Below are 13940 nucleotides of genomic sequence, written 5' to 3'. Positions count from 1 at the left end.
CCTAGGCTTAATCAATTGTGTTTTAATATCTTTAGCATTCATATTATTGCAATCTATTCTTTTCGTAGGCTACTCTGCGGTTGGCCTTGATGGGGAGATATTTTAACCCTTTTTAACCCCATTTTCCTCCGACATTCCTGCGTCTCCCCCTGCGTCGTAGCCCGTTTCAGCACCATGTCAGTGGACAGGTACAATCCTAAAATCGTCTTGAGTGCAGCGAATGCGCGTTCACGTTAAGGAGTTTCGGGAAACGCTCCAAAGAAATTATCGAACTTTCGAACCATCTTACGAGCGAAGATCCATCGATATCGGGAAACGGGGCCCAGGACTATAAGCCACAGGTGTTTTAATGTTTATTATCGTTAGGGCTGGCCCGAATGCCATTTTTCAGGCTTTGAATACTCGTTGGTTTTTCCGAGCGAATATTCGAATACTTGTTCCAGAAAAAAACATCAAAAACAACATTAATAATCCCTGGAACCGATTTTGACAGTATCTGCATATTTTGTTGAAGATTTAATAGCTTTTGAATGTTAATTAGTAGGCCTTAGTAGGTTGAAGTTCCTTCGTTTTTCCCCGTGAAAGCGAAGAGCTGTTGCTCCGTTCCAAATCAGCTGTTCTCTGCCATCTCAGCCCTTACGGGCTTTTCAATTCATCCTGGAACGTGCATCTTTTCAGGGAATTTGTACAATAAATCCATAACAAATACCGAATATTGATTGTCTTATGTATCCATATTATATCCATTATATTGACCGGGTATTCCCAAGACGCTCACGCTCTGCAGCAAGCCAGTCACAGTTGATTGGCGCGGCGCTGTACAGCGAACGTAAACAAACAACTAAGCTAAGGTTTTAAGTATTACTTTTCCTCCAGAGATCCCGCTAATGTTGTGTTATAAAGTAAAGGGAAACAAGATATCTATTCTTCCTCCACCTCTCTCGCTTCTCTGCTCGGTGTCGCTGACGCTTATAGTTTGCCTCCCTCACTCTGGTAACGTCACGTACGTGAAAAAAAAAAAAAAACGAAGCTCCGAATACTGATTTAAGCTTTGAATACTAATTTTCCGAACGAGTATTCGAATAATTCGGGCCAGCCCTACTACCCATGCAAGTGAACAGAGCCTTCCACGCTATTGAGAAGACCCGTGTAATAAAGGCCTATAATATTTATGTTTATTGCATAGATTTCTCCTCAGATTAGGCCAAAAAAGCAATGATTAAAAAAAAAAAAACGGTTCATTAGGTAGGCCTAATTTCGAATTTGTCGTGCCACAACAAGATAAACACCATTGCGTGTCTTTACCTTTTGTGGAAGAGGGAGAGACGTCGGAGGACCCGACGCAGTATATTCATAATATTGTAATGACCACGGAAGAGGCAGTGAAAGAAGTATTGAATAGACAGATTTATTAGATAGGCCTACCTAATAAACCGTTGGAACACACAAGACCGGAAACATAGCAACGCCGGTAAACAAACCCAGAGAAGCCCAATCCCTATGAGAGCTCCCCGCGCTACGGCCATCCGGAGGCGCACAGAGCTTTTGGCCGTGATATTATATATACAAATATTATATTATATATAGAGCTCCGGGAGTCGCAAACGGCAACATTCACTTTCTCCTCTCTCGCTTCTCTGCTTGGTGTCGCTGACGCTTAGTTTGCCTCCCTCGCTCTGGTAACGTCAAGTACGTGAAAAAAAACAACGAAGCTCTGAATACTGATTTAAGCTTTGAATACTAATAGCTGTAAAAATCCATAGATTAGCCGCACCGTTATATAAGCCACAGAATCAAAAAATGGGAAAAAAGGCGCGGCTTATAGTCCGAAAATGACGGTAGTCGACTATTCGAAAAATTTGTCGGAAGATTAGTCGTTAGTGACAGCACTTATCTCCTTACCTGTATAAAATACACCTTTCCTCAGAATCCATCAATCAGAATCAGACTTCAACCTCTCCATTGTGAGCAAGACTTAAGAGCTGTCTAAGGACATCAGGGATAAGATTGTAGACTTGCACAAGGCCGGAATGGGCTACAAGAGTATTTGCAAGAAGCTGGATGAGAAGGTGACAAATATAGGTGTGATTATTCGAAAATGGAAGCACAAAATGACTGTCAATCTTCCTTGGTCTGGGGCTCCCTCGGTCGGGCCCACAAACTACTTCTCTCCGCCAGGGTTAATAAAAATGTATGTGGATGGGTCTTCTAGCACGACAATGATCCAAAACACACAGCAGGAGGCAACAAAGGAGTGGCTCAACAAGAAGCACATCAAGGTCTTGGAGTGGCCTAGCGAGTCTCCAGAGCTTAATCCCATTGAAGATCTATAGAGGGAGGTGAAGCTTCAAGTTGCAAAGCAACAGCCTCGAAACCTTAACGATTTGGATAGGATCTGCAAAGAGGATTGGTCCAAATTAATCTCCCAAGATGTGTGCAAACTTGGTCAAAAACTACAAGAAATGTCTGACCTCTGTTCTTGCCAAGAACGGGTTTCTCCACCAAGTACTAAGCAATGTTTTGATAAGGGATCAAATACTTATTTCACTTAATGAAATGCAAAACAATTAATGTATTTTACTTGAGATTCTGTCTCTAACTGTTGAAATAAACCTCCCATTAAAATGATAGACCTTTCAATTTATTGTCAGTGGGCAATATTACAAAATCAGTGAGGGATCAAATAATTTATAGGCGGCTTCTCCAGTGAGGAGAGGGAGGAAGATCCTCCTTAACATTGTTGAGAATAAAAAATGTAGATTGTCCAGACTACTGTAATGAATTAATGCCCTTAAATATGACTACTTTAATGCCTTCGTTTATGAAATGTTCTTCAGGGAGGATGTCCCTCCCTCAGCCTCCATTGACACCCATTAATTTCCCTGAAAGTGTTGGCGGGCTGCCCAGGGCCAAGCTGCGGAGCCCGCGATGAGGATTGAGTTGCTCTATAAATGAATCTTATAATGGCTTAACACCTTGACCAACATTCTGAAACATCCATTAGCATCCACATTTGCTTAAAGGTTGGGTACGGAATTCGCTTTTTTGGCCATTTTTGCAAAATTACTTGAAATCCTTATCATAACCCGCTTACAGCCACTGAGTCAGAAGTACTGACATGAAAATTAAACTTGTCAATCATCTGTGGAACGGGCAGGGCTCGAAAAACTCCAGCCAATCATTTGGATTGCCACCTCGTTGCATTGGACAGTAAGTACGTCAATCAAACGGTCGTACTGCCCTCCCCCGCGCCCCGCACGCGACCCCTTCGTGCAGTACTCGTGACCCAGAGCTCGTGACCCAGAGCAAGCTCCTGTTTGTTGTTATCCTGCGGTAGCTACTGGAACTAGTTAATCCACATTTGGACCTAGCAGTAGAAGACAATTTCCATGGCAGACAAGACGCCACCATCCCCACCACCACCACCAGCAAGGAGAAGGAAAACTCTTTTTCAGAGAGTAATTGATAATAAAAACGCTGAAAGAGAAAAACTGAAATCAAGAATAATCCTAGGCGCTGCTTTCGAACGTTGGCGGCAACTGAAGGACGAGAAGGGTCTAAAAACCGATGCTTGTGTGGCGGTTGACCTAGTTTCAAAGTTTATACCGTTTATACCGGTGTTGAGACGAGTGTATTACTCGGTGTGAAAATGTCCACACCGCGGCAACCCTAGTGAAAACCAGGACTTCCAATACAATTATATGAAACAAACATACATTTTCTAAAAATAGTAATGATTTATGTGACCGTTTAATGTTTATAACATCTGGTGCAACCATAGCCGCGAGAACGTATTCTCAGCAGGGGGTGCTGGAAAAAAAAACCCGGCCTGCACTAGACTCGCAACTCGTCACATTGATAAAAAAGAATGGATATATAGCAGCGCAGCTCAATTACACCAGTGCATGCGCGCACAGTTGAAAATCGATCGTTGTGTTCACTTCCTTCACACCATGGTTCACATCCAGCTGCTCACAGAACAAGTTTAGCGCACCACCGCTACCCTCACACTTTTTCATATAACCTTTTTTCAGCACTAGGTCATATGAGCATTAAATAAATGCTGCGTCTCAACATGCCTTGGACAGCAGCGAGGATGACTCGCTTTGCCACGGGCCCGAAACAGTTCGGAGCGACCACAGCCAGAGGGAACACAGCGGGGCAGAGGAGTGTCAGGAAGTCTTTGGTGTACACATCAGTACGGCCTATTTGCACTACTGTTTAGTGGCAATGCAGTGTTTTATTCTATGCCTTTTTATTTTCGTATATTATTTCAATTAATACAATTTATTTATTCATGAAATCAAGATCTGGTCTTCAAATCTTTTTTCCAAATATAGGTCGTCTTACAATGGGGTTTGTGTTTATATTCGGACCAATACGGTACAGCGGGCGCTCACATGACGTTAAGCATTTCCTGGTGTATAATGTGACGCTTCAGAACCTAAAATCCCGTTTCTCCCCGTTGACACGACAACACATAACCGGCGTTTTCAGAAATCTCCACTTTGGCCGGAGTTTTTAGAAATGATCGTTTTCTGTGATAAGACAGGGCCTCGGACAGGGGGTATTGCAGCACCCCCAGCACCCCTACTTCCCGCGGTACTGGGTGCAACTTACAGCTGAATGTAGTGCCATGTTGTTAAACGAAAACCTACGCTAGCCTGGCTCGCTCTCGCGCATCTCTGTTCGCGCTCGTGCATGATTGCGCGTCCAGGTACTTGGAATGGGTGGAGTCAGAGTCAGCGTTGAAGGAGAGGGGGTAGGACCATTTGAGTTGTGTATTTTCAAAATCTGCTGGCGTTTGGCAAATCGCGTACCCAACCTTTAAACAATGTTAAGCTTACAGCCCATGTAAATAGTTGTGAAATAATGTACTTGTTAATTGTTTGTTACTCTGACCGTTGTTTGATATTGAGGAAAGGATGTTATAGAATGATTCAGAGAATGAGGCAATTTAAATTGCATCACTTTTGGTTTTGTGTCTTCATTTTTCTTAAACAATTGTAGCTAGAAAAAAGAATTGCGATTAATCACGAGTTAACTATGACATTAATGCGATTAAATATTTTAATCACTTGACAGCACTAATAAAAATGTATGCACGCTTTTTCTTTCTATTGTGATTTTGAACGTTTTCGCCCGCAGAATGTCAACATTCATATCAGAAATCATTTTTGTTTTTAGTCCCACTTACTTTACATTCAATTACACTTGCAGCAAGTGAGAGCCTGTTTACAATTCCAAAATCTGTTCTACTTATTTGAATTAAAATACACTTGTATTTACCTGTATTGTACTTATTAACTGCCTGTTTCTACAATTCCCAAATTTATGGTGTTCCGTAAATTTCATATTCAACTCTGAGTGTGTCAATAAAAGGATCACTCGGGTCTAGTTTTTGTTTATTTAGTACATTTGGTAAGAATGATAATGTGTAATTCCATTTGATAATCTAATTTAATTAAAATTGGAGTGGATATAAAATATAATTTTAAAAGTATGATTAATCGCGAGTTTACTCACCAATACTATGCGATTAATCGCGATTGAAAAATGATCCTTATTTGATAGCCCTAATTTGGATACATTATGGAATTATTTGTCTGTCGTAATTAGATCAGACAACGTATAACAATGAGGAAATATATGTAGATTAGAGCTGTCTCAAACTATTATTTTTCAAACGATAAATCAAGCGATCATTTGTTTGATTAATAGACTAATCTAACGATTAATTAAGACAGCCTATCAGACAGAAAATAAGTCTTATTTGCGTCAAATTCTATCAAGGGACACATAAAACACACTTCCGGTTTAAGCAAAACAACGCAAGTAGGTAACCTGACAGAGCACCGTGTGTTTCCTTTTGATATTGCTTGCTGCCGCAATTGTTGTCGTTTGATTTCTTCTACTTCCTTCTTAAACTATGGTGTCTGTGATTTCTGACTAGCCATCTGATGCATTACCAACACCACTGGACTGGGGGACAAGAGTTAATCGAGTTGTTTGGGGCGACATATCGCTGCAAATAATTGTCTGTGAACAAATTGTTGTAGTCTAAGTCTAAAGGAAAATCTGATTTTAATATAATAAATTGATTATTGCTTAATACCACATATACAGGAAAAGATTTAGTAGCTTAAAGGAAGACACATAAGACAATTCTTTCTGTTTTAAGAAGATCTGACAAAAAACGGGATTATTTCAGAGAAGATTAAACGTCTGACCTTTGCATCGCCTCTCTTTCTCCGGGACTTCCCGCCCTGCCCGTCTCCGTTCTTGCGCCCGCGTCGGCCCGTCTGCTCCTTGGGTTCCCTGCCGGGGCGGCCCGGTACCTAGGAGACACAAAACCCTGGGTTAGCCCCCACACAGTCGGACCGGCCTCCGTACTACAGTACAAAACAGGCTAAAATGACCATAATGCAGATGATCCCGTCTTCGGTTAACGTTTGTTAATGGTTCTTGGATTCCTAGCCTGGTTCACTAAATGCGATTTATTTCACAATACAACCATGTTCTCTGTTATAAAAAAAGACAAGGATTCCATTCCAAATTTTCTGGTTCAATAGAGGCTAGAAACAACAACAGACTTGGGGCCTCAAATCAAATGGAAAACAATTCAAACAAAAGATGATGCGTTTTCAAAACAAATGGGGAGTCTGTAGAGTCTGGTTCACAATCAACCTCAAGCACTACCCACAATCTGCCTGAGAAGATGGGCCTCAGAGGATGAGGAGATCATAACAGATTATGTAAACAACCCGCCGTGCTCACCGGTTCCCCCAGCGGCCGCACGTTGGCCAGGCTGAGGTCATGCAGGAGCATGCCCTGGTGGTTGTGGTGATGGTTGCCGAAGGAGATCTCCAGCATGTCCTTCCCGCCGGCAGCACCACAGCTGCCCGCGCTCGAGGCGTACACGGGCATGCGGTAGTCCAGCTCGCTGAGGCGCTCCTGCTTGATGCCCATGCTGTGGAGGAAGCCACCGTTGGCGCCCTGAACTCCTGGGTGGTCGGGCGGCGAGTCCCGCTCCTTCTTCAGCACCATCTCCTGGGGCAGCTCGCCCATGACCGATTGGGAAGATAGGCGCGTGAAGCTGGTGACGGGCGGCAGGTGGCTGAACATCAACATGCCCGGCGCAAAGTTGGGGTCCATTCCACTGTTACGCAAAAACTCGTTTCCCAGTTTGTCCTGGATGATGCTCATGGCGGCGGGGGGCCGTGCAGGAGGGGTGAGGGAGGAAGGGAGGTGAGAAAACTAGAAAAGGATGCAGGAGGATATCCTACAAGAAAATAGAGAGAGAGAGAGGGGAGAGAAGGCTGGGTCAACTTTAGGACAAAAAAAATTAGTTCGGTAAACCAGTTATCTTGTCTATTGGTACCCAAGTCCACCTTTATCCTTTGTCACCAATAATGACTTCAAAGGATTAATAGGGCTATAGTCTACTAGCGAGTGACAGTTACTGTAAACCCTGATAAATCATCTTGGAAAATTCTAACTAGGGCTAAATAAAGGCCATTTAGCTGTGAGCTACTGACTTCAGTGTGTTAAACCAATACAAAATCAATTAAATAAAATCTAATGTTTTCAATCTGTATCGGTTGTGTCAGAAAATACACATTGAAATAATGAGACTTTAGTTACAGAAGTACTGGGGGAACCTCATGTCCCGTTTCTGGATAAAACAATTGTAGTCTGGACCACTCTAAACTAAAATGGAAAAGGGGCATACATTTGACCATGTAGAAAATAAGAGATTAACTTTAAAGACCAAAAAGAAAGACTTAACTGGTGAAACTAACTACATGTGAAGCATACGAGCTCCTAAAGGTACTTTTCTCCTGGAGTAGAATGCAACCATATGCCATAAAACACTAGACACTAACACTAGTCCGATTATGTTCATATTCTGAATAAAATGGGATATAATATTGTAATATGTTAAACAAAGACAAAGCTAAATGCATACACCTTTCAACACACTAGAATAATATTAAGTAGATAGAGCGCCATCGGTTATGCGTTCAGAAGGTAAAAAGAATCAATCAGCTAGGTTCCAATAATTAAACATATGGAGCAAATGTTACTAAATCACATCAACCCTGGATGTGACCACAGCCGATACAGAGGAGCCGCTCTACCATTTTTAATAACATAACTTAGTAGTATCTCACATTCTTAAAAGGTCTAGTCTGTATTCGTTTAGTCCCGATTTGCTAGGTGGGATTGGGCTCCAATCCCATGGCATAAACAGGCGATATTAAAGGTCTAGTCTAGCACGCTTCTGGCTCGTCCTGGTGCACCTATCGCGATGAGTCGAGGGCTCTTAAAGGACACTGTCGGGTCCCATCTCAGACCGACCGTTGGGCTCGGCGACATGTTATTGTGTGGCGGACGAGGAGTCTTTTGTGATGCATAGTAGCACTCCAGCTAGTTAGCATAGCTAGCCAGCTAGTCACAATGAGACAATCGAGCTTATCAAAGCAGTCTTCCTAGAAGCTTCCTGAAGGCTTACCCTTCACCTCGGAAACCCACCGAAACAATCACTGTGTACGCACCCCAACTTCAAATATCAACGACTCGTAGCATTCAATCCCACAGCCTTTGTACTTCAACCCTGATACCAAGACTCCCTGACGCCCGATCAGTCCTTATTGTGACACAAAGGACGGTTTAACAAACCGTGTCGGGTCTAAAAACACCATCACACAAAATCATAGGGGCCGAAAACCACCATAAGATTGGATGTATTAATGTGACCCGAGTGCCCAGAAGGAGTCCTCATCCAGTCCAGAGTCTCTTATATCCAGGTCTCTGACGAGGTCCACTAGACTGGCGCTCTATTTATCGGTGGTATAATTAGAGCTGCTAGCGTTCCCCGCTACATTTAGCCTCCAACGTGCATTCCTCGGTACATCTGGCCTTTGGATCTCACATTAGGAGGCTAAATGAATACAAAAAAATCAACAGTATAACATCAGAAAGGCACATGAGCGAGCTAGCCGACAGCTCCTCCGGCCGGGAGCTAGCGGCTATCTCCTCCGGCCAGAAGCTAGCGGCTAGCTCCTCCGGTAGGGAGCCGCCACATTACGGCCCATGCAACACAAACAATGCTGCCGCCGAGCGCCGCTCTTCTCCACACATCCCACATTCAGGAGTTTAATCCTGAGTATGGGTTTACGCGTTTTCCACTAACCTACACATCGCAGCAGCGGGTTTGAAACGAGTGTATTTTCTTCCGTTGTTCGCCAGTTTCGGGGTTTTATTGCCAAAACATTGTTCTCCTGCGGGCGCTGCTTTCTTCCATCTTGTCCTGGCGCGGGGGATTGTGGGTCGCCGCGCGGACGGGTCGTGAGAGGAGCCAGGCGGAGGTGAAGCTGTTCCCCTGCAAAAATTAGAGGCTCTGTGATGCTCCATATAATAATAAGAGCTCTGTGATGTGCCATACAATAAGAAAAGGCTTATTGTATGGCGTCCAGAGCTGTACATTTCAATCACATTACACACTTTGAACGTATCGGTGATTTAAAGCACATTTGACCACTAGACCCTCATCATTATATAGGCAATGAGTCAATGAAAGGCCTATAATTTCAATAATTTGCTTCCAACATATGTGAATGAGTATATTTAAATTCCTAAATATATATGGATGGTGACTAGGCCTGTATCTAAATTAAACATTACGCATCAAATATATCTCAACATAATATCGCTGATAATGATGAAAATGATTAACCTCACATAACCGAATAACAGAAAATACCTCCAATACCCACACACTACCGAGAATAACATCCCCATTCACCAATCCCCATTTAATCAGCTAAATGAAGGTATCCATGGCCGATACTCGCTATATGCAGACTATGCGGTTGCATATTTATTTTCTGGAGATTAGAAGGACCGGTTTTTATATGTTGACCAAGCGCCTTTGTATGTTGAGTCAAATCACCTAAATGCAAAAATAAGTAATAATAATCTTTAAAGGTCCAAAGGCATGCTACTTTATGGATGCTTTTATATAGGTGTTACTGGCCCCTAATACAGCATTTGAAGACTCATTCTCGAAATTCAGCCTTAGTGCAGAATTACAGCCACTACGAGCCAGTCCCACAATGAGCTTTCCACAAAAGTGTGGTTTCTGTGTCTGTAGATTTAAATGCTAACGAGTAGGAGAGAGGCGGGTCCAGGTGGAGGGTGGGTGTGTGGCCCTGAGCAGCTTGACTATGGTACCATGCGCTAGTGTTTACAGTGGATGGATCGCCATGGCTCGGATTCATAATTTCATCCGGAGGCGCCCACAGCTTTTGGCCTTGTTCTGTTAATATTCTAGAACACTTCGGGTACTCCGGCGGAGTCCTGGGATCTCTATATCTAAATAATATCATATTATGTATAGATATAATATATATCATCACGGCCAAAAGCCTCTGATATTATGAATCTCAAACGACTGCATTGGGTTCTCTGACGTCTCTGGTACTTCAACAACGAGACTCGTAGTGGGGGTTATCTTGGCCATGGTTGAGGAGGAATTGGGGGAAAGGAACTTTGGCTTTGACTCCCTGAAGTCCAGATTGAACCGCGATATGGAGGAGAAAGGGATTGTTGCCCGTGATGTTCTCCCGCCGGAGCCCCGCTACGGAGCCCCGGCTGCGAAGTAGCCCTGGCGGTTGTGCGCTGGCGGCGGTGCCCCGGCGGAGGTGCGCTGGCGGCGGTGCCCCGGCGGAGGTGCCCCGGCAGCGGTTCATGGTTTCTTAACCATGGCCGAAATAACGGAAGTAGCTTTGTGGACGGGTCTCTGCCACTGTTGCTATTATACCAGTGGATAATTGACTCTTGTGCCCGACGCAAATCTAAATGGGTTGCCCCAGGACTTGTTCTATGGGGGTGCATAAGCATGCATTGCACCCCCAAAAAAATTGTTTACACCCTTAATTGAAAAAAGGAGGGAGGGAATTTATTTTTTATAAATATGATAAAAATAATAAAATACTTGCTCACAAAACAAATTGTAATCAAACTTGTGACAATTTCCATTAAATACCGTTGTTTGCAGCATTTATTTTGTTTTGCTAAAGAACGTTATTATTATGAAAGGTGCGCGTGAACTGTGCCCCGGCTGGCAGCCGGCGTCGTGTGCAAAATGCGCGCACCCATTTATATGGCGCGCACGGCAGTGACATTGAACTTCTTCGGCAGCAACAATTAAGCATTTAGCAATGGATATCCGAAAATAGCTCCAAAAGAACACAGCAGACGATGACGTTACTTCGGCTTCTGTCAACGTCAGCGCTACTAGTATAACCGTTGTGGAGGCTAGCACGGTGACGGCTAGCAAGGCAAGCACTAGCAACGCTAGCTCAATCCTGCCCGACTTGCTGCCTTTGCCGGCGCCGCCCTTCGCCCTTCGCCCTTCGCCCTTCGCCCTTCGCCCTTCGGCTTCAACACTGCCACCCGTTGGCGGCCCGCAAGTGCCAGGGGATCTCGGAACAACACAGCCTACCCAGGTATTTCTTAAAAAATAAAACAACACACACGAGTATTCGTGTGAGAAAGATTCAATTTTCTGCTATGCCTGCAGAAACTTTTGGTCAAATAAAAACAGCACCGATGCTTTCACCACGACTGGCTACAACAACTGGCGCCATGCTCTTGTACGTGGAAAGGGGCTGGGAAGGCACAATCCAGCAAAGAGCACATGAAGTCAGTGGCATTGTGGAAGTAGAGGCGTGCAAGGAGTGTGACTGGTACAGAGATTTCTACACTTGTAAATACAGCACAACTGGAGAGGAACCGCACCTATGTAGCAGCTATTGTTCACATCATTCAATTTATAGCTTTAAACCAGCTGCCTTTTCGTAGCTCAGATGATGCTTTGGATGCAAGAGGTGAGGTGAGCAGTGGCATTTTTCTTGCATAGATGGACTACACCCTTAAAAAGGACCTTGCTAGGATTTTTAGCACCATCCCTGCGAATGCCACATGCACATCACATCACATACAAAATTACATTATTGAAATCATGAGTACAATCATCACAGAGGAAATAATGAATGATATAGGAGAGGCTTGGTACACATTAAAGGTTGATGGCACCAAAGATCCCACTGTCTGCGAGAATATATCCATAGTGCTTCGCTACATGGACACAAGCAACACTGTGAGGGAGTGATCTGTCTCAATGTCCACCTCCAAGCAATGTGATGCCAAGTCTCTGACTCAGCTGCTTTTGGCACAGTTGAGAGACATTGGGCTAAATACAGCGAAGGTGCTCAGTCAGTGTTACGATGGGGCAAGTGTGATGTCTGGAGTACACAGAATGCAGAATATCGTGCAGGAAGAATTGCAGAGAGAGGTGCCATGCGTACACTGCTTTAATCATCAGGTGCATTTGGTAGTGGTGCACAGCATGTCTTCTGATTTCACACTGGAAAACTTTTTCAGTGTATTCAACTCACTCTACAAGTATTTCAAGAAACCTACAGTGGCTGCAGTGTACAAAGGAGAGAAGTTGAAGAGGTAGCTCGAGCAACGGTGGACAGGCCACCTGGCCACAGTGACAGTGATCCTGAAATCCTTTGAAAACATTGTCCTCTTGCTTCGTGGGATCGAAAGCACCCAAACCAGTGCAGCAGAGGTGCGAATAGAGGCCACAGGGCTTTTGAAGGCCAATACCCAGCCCAGCTTCCTGTTCATTGCCTGCATGACGCGTCAAATATTGAGTTTGCTGGATCCTCCCAACACTGCACTCCAAGCCAAATCCACAGACCTCTACTGGTGTCAGACTGGTCCACAGTGCCATGGCGTGTGTTGAGAAGCCGAGATGGGACACTCAGTTTGACATATTTTGGGAGAAATTCTCTAAAGACAGACAGACCACAGAACCTCCTGCAGCAGCACCCCCACAGAAACGACCAAGAAATATGAGCCACTTGAGTGACTATGTGGTGGACACCACAGTTGGTCACCGTCAAAAAGAAGCGGAAGAGAGGACTGGGTGTAAAAGACTGAATTTCAGTACTCTGGATGCTGTAGTGGGAGAGATTAAAGCTAGATTCAGCGTAAGAAACCGCCAACTGGTGGAGGCCCTGTTCACCTTACACCCAGGGAGCGAAGATTTCCTGGATGCAAACAGAGTGAGACCACTGCTTGAACTCACAGGCACAGAGATGAAGGAAGCTGAGTTTGCTGTAGCACAGCAGTTTGCGCAAGACGAAATGACCCAATCGAATAAAAACTGGACTACACAGGTCATTTTGACAAGATACTCTGAGACTCTAGCAGCCATGCCTACTGTGCTAAAAACACTCAAGCTGAGCCTTACCTTAGGTGCATCAATTGCAGCATGCAAAAATTCATTTTCAACTCACCAAAATGTTCACTGGAGAGTGGAAAGAGACGCTGCATAGAAGATTCAGCACAGCTTCAAGGAGGCTGCAGCTCTTCTGAGGGTAAGAAATATTTTTTGTAATCACATTTCAAATTTTATTTTATCAAGTATTATGTTTATTTTAACATGATTATGTATCCTACACTGCTATAGTTGTTGGGTAATGTTAGTAATTTTATTCTACTGAGGGGGGAATACCTAGTTTGTATTGAAAATGTAATAATGTACAATTTGTTATGTATATCGTTTAACCTTTGACTTTGACTGTGCAACAAGGATCCTGTGCCCCCTGGTGGATCCAGGGAGCACAGGATCTCCAGCTTGTTGTTCATGAATACTGGAAAACATGTGAACGACAATTATTGGCTATGTCAAATATCCTGCCACAATTTATTTAAAAAATTGTTATTTTTGCTTTGCAGTCACATTATTTTTTACACCTCACCCATCACACATATCAAAAACCTATCTCATATCCAAAGCTTGGATATCAATAAGCTAATGATGTAATACCATCTATTAAGCATAGTAAATGTTTTTGTCC

The 13940-nt window shown here is 43.7% G+C and overlaps 1 protein-coding gene across 3 annotated transcripts in view; it reads right to left on the bottom strand.

Moving 5' to 3' along the window:
* LOC115531151 (zinc finger protein 281) overlaps positions 1-9378 on the bottom strand; it is a 33169-nt gene extending 23791 nt beyond the window's left edge. For 2 of the 3 annotated variants that reach the window (XM_030340240.1, XM_030340243.1), the window contains exons 1-3: positions 9197-9378; positions 6778-7282; positions 6231-6338 (exon numbers count right to left, since the gene is read on the bottom strand). In XM_030340240.1, coding sequence (XP_030196100.1) covers positions 6231-6338; positions 6778-7206 — 537 coding nt within the window. In that variant the 5' untranslated portion in view covers positions 7207-7282; positions 9197-9378. The remainder of the gene's footprint in view (positions 1-6230; positions 6339-6777; positions 7283-9196) is intronic. The other variant, XM_030340242.1, reaches the window with a different exon arrangement.
* Between the last annotated feature and the right edge of the window lie 4562 nt (positions 9379-13940).

This window comes from Gadus morhua, chromosome 18, assembly GCF_902167405.1.
Source record: "Gadus morhua chromosome 18, gadMor3.0, whole genome shotgun sequence".
Lineage (NCBI taxonomy): Eukaryota > Metazoa > Chordata > Actinopteri > Gadiformes > Gadidae > Gadus > Gadus morhua.
This window is presented reverse-complemented; position numbering and strand designations above follow the sequence as displayed.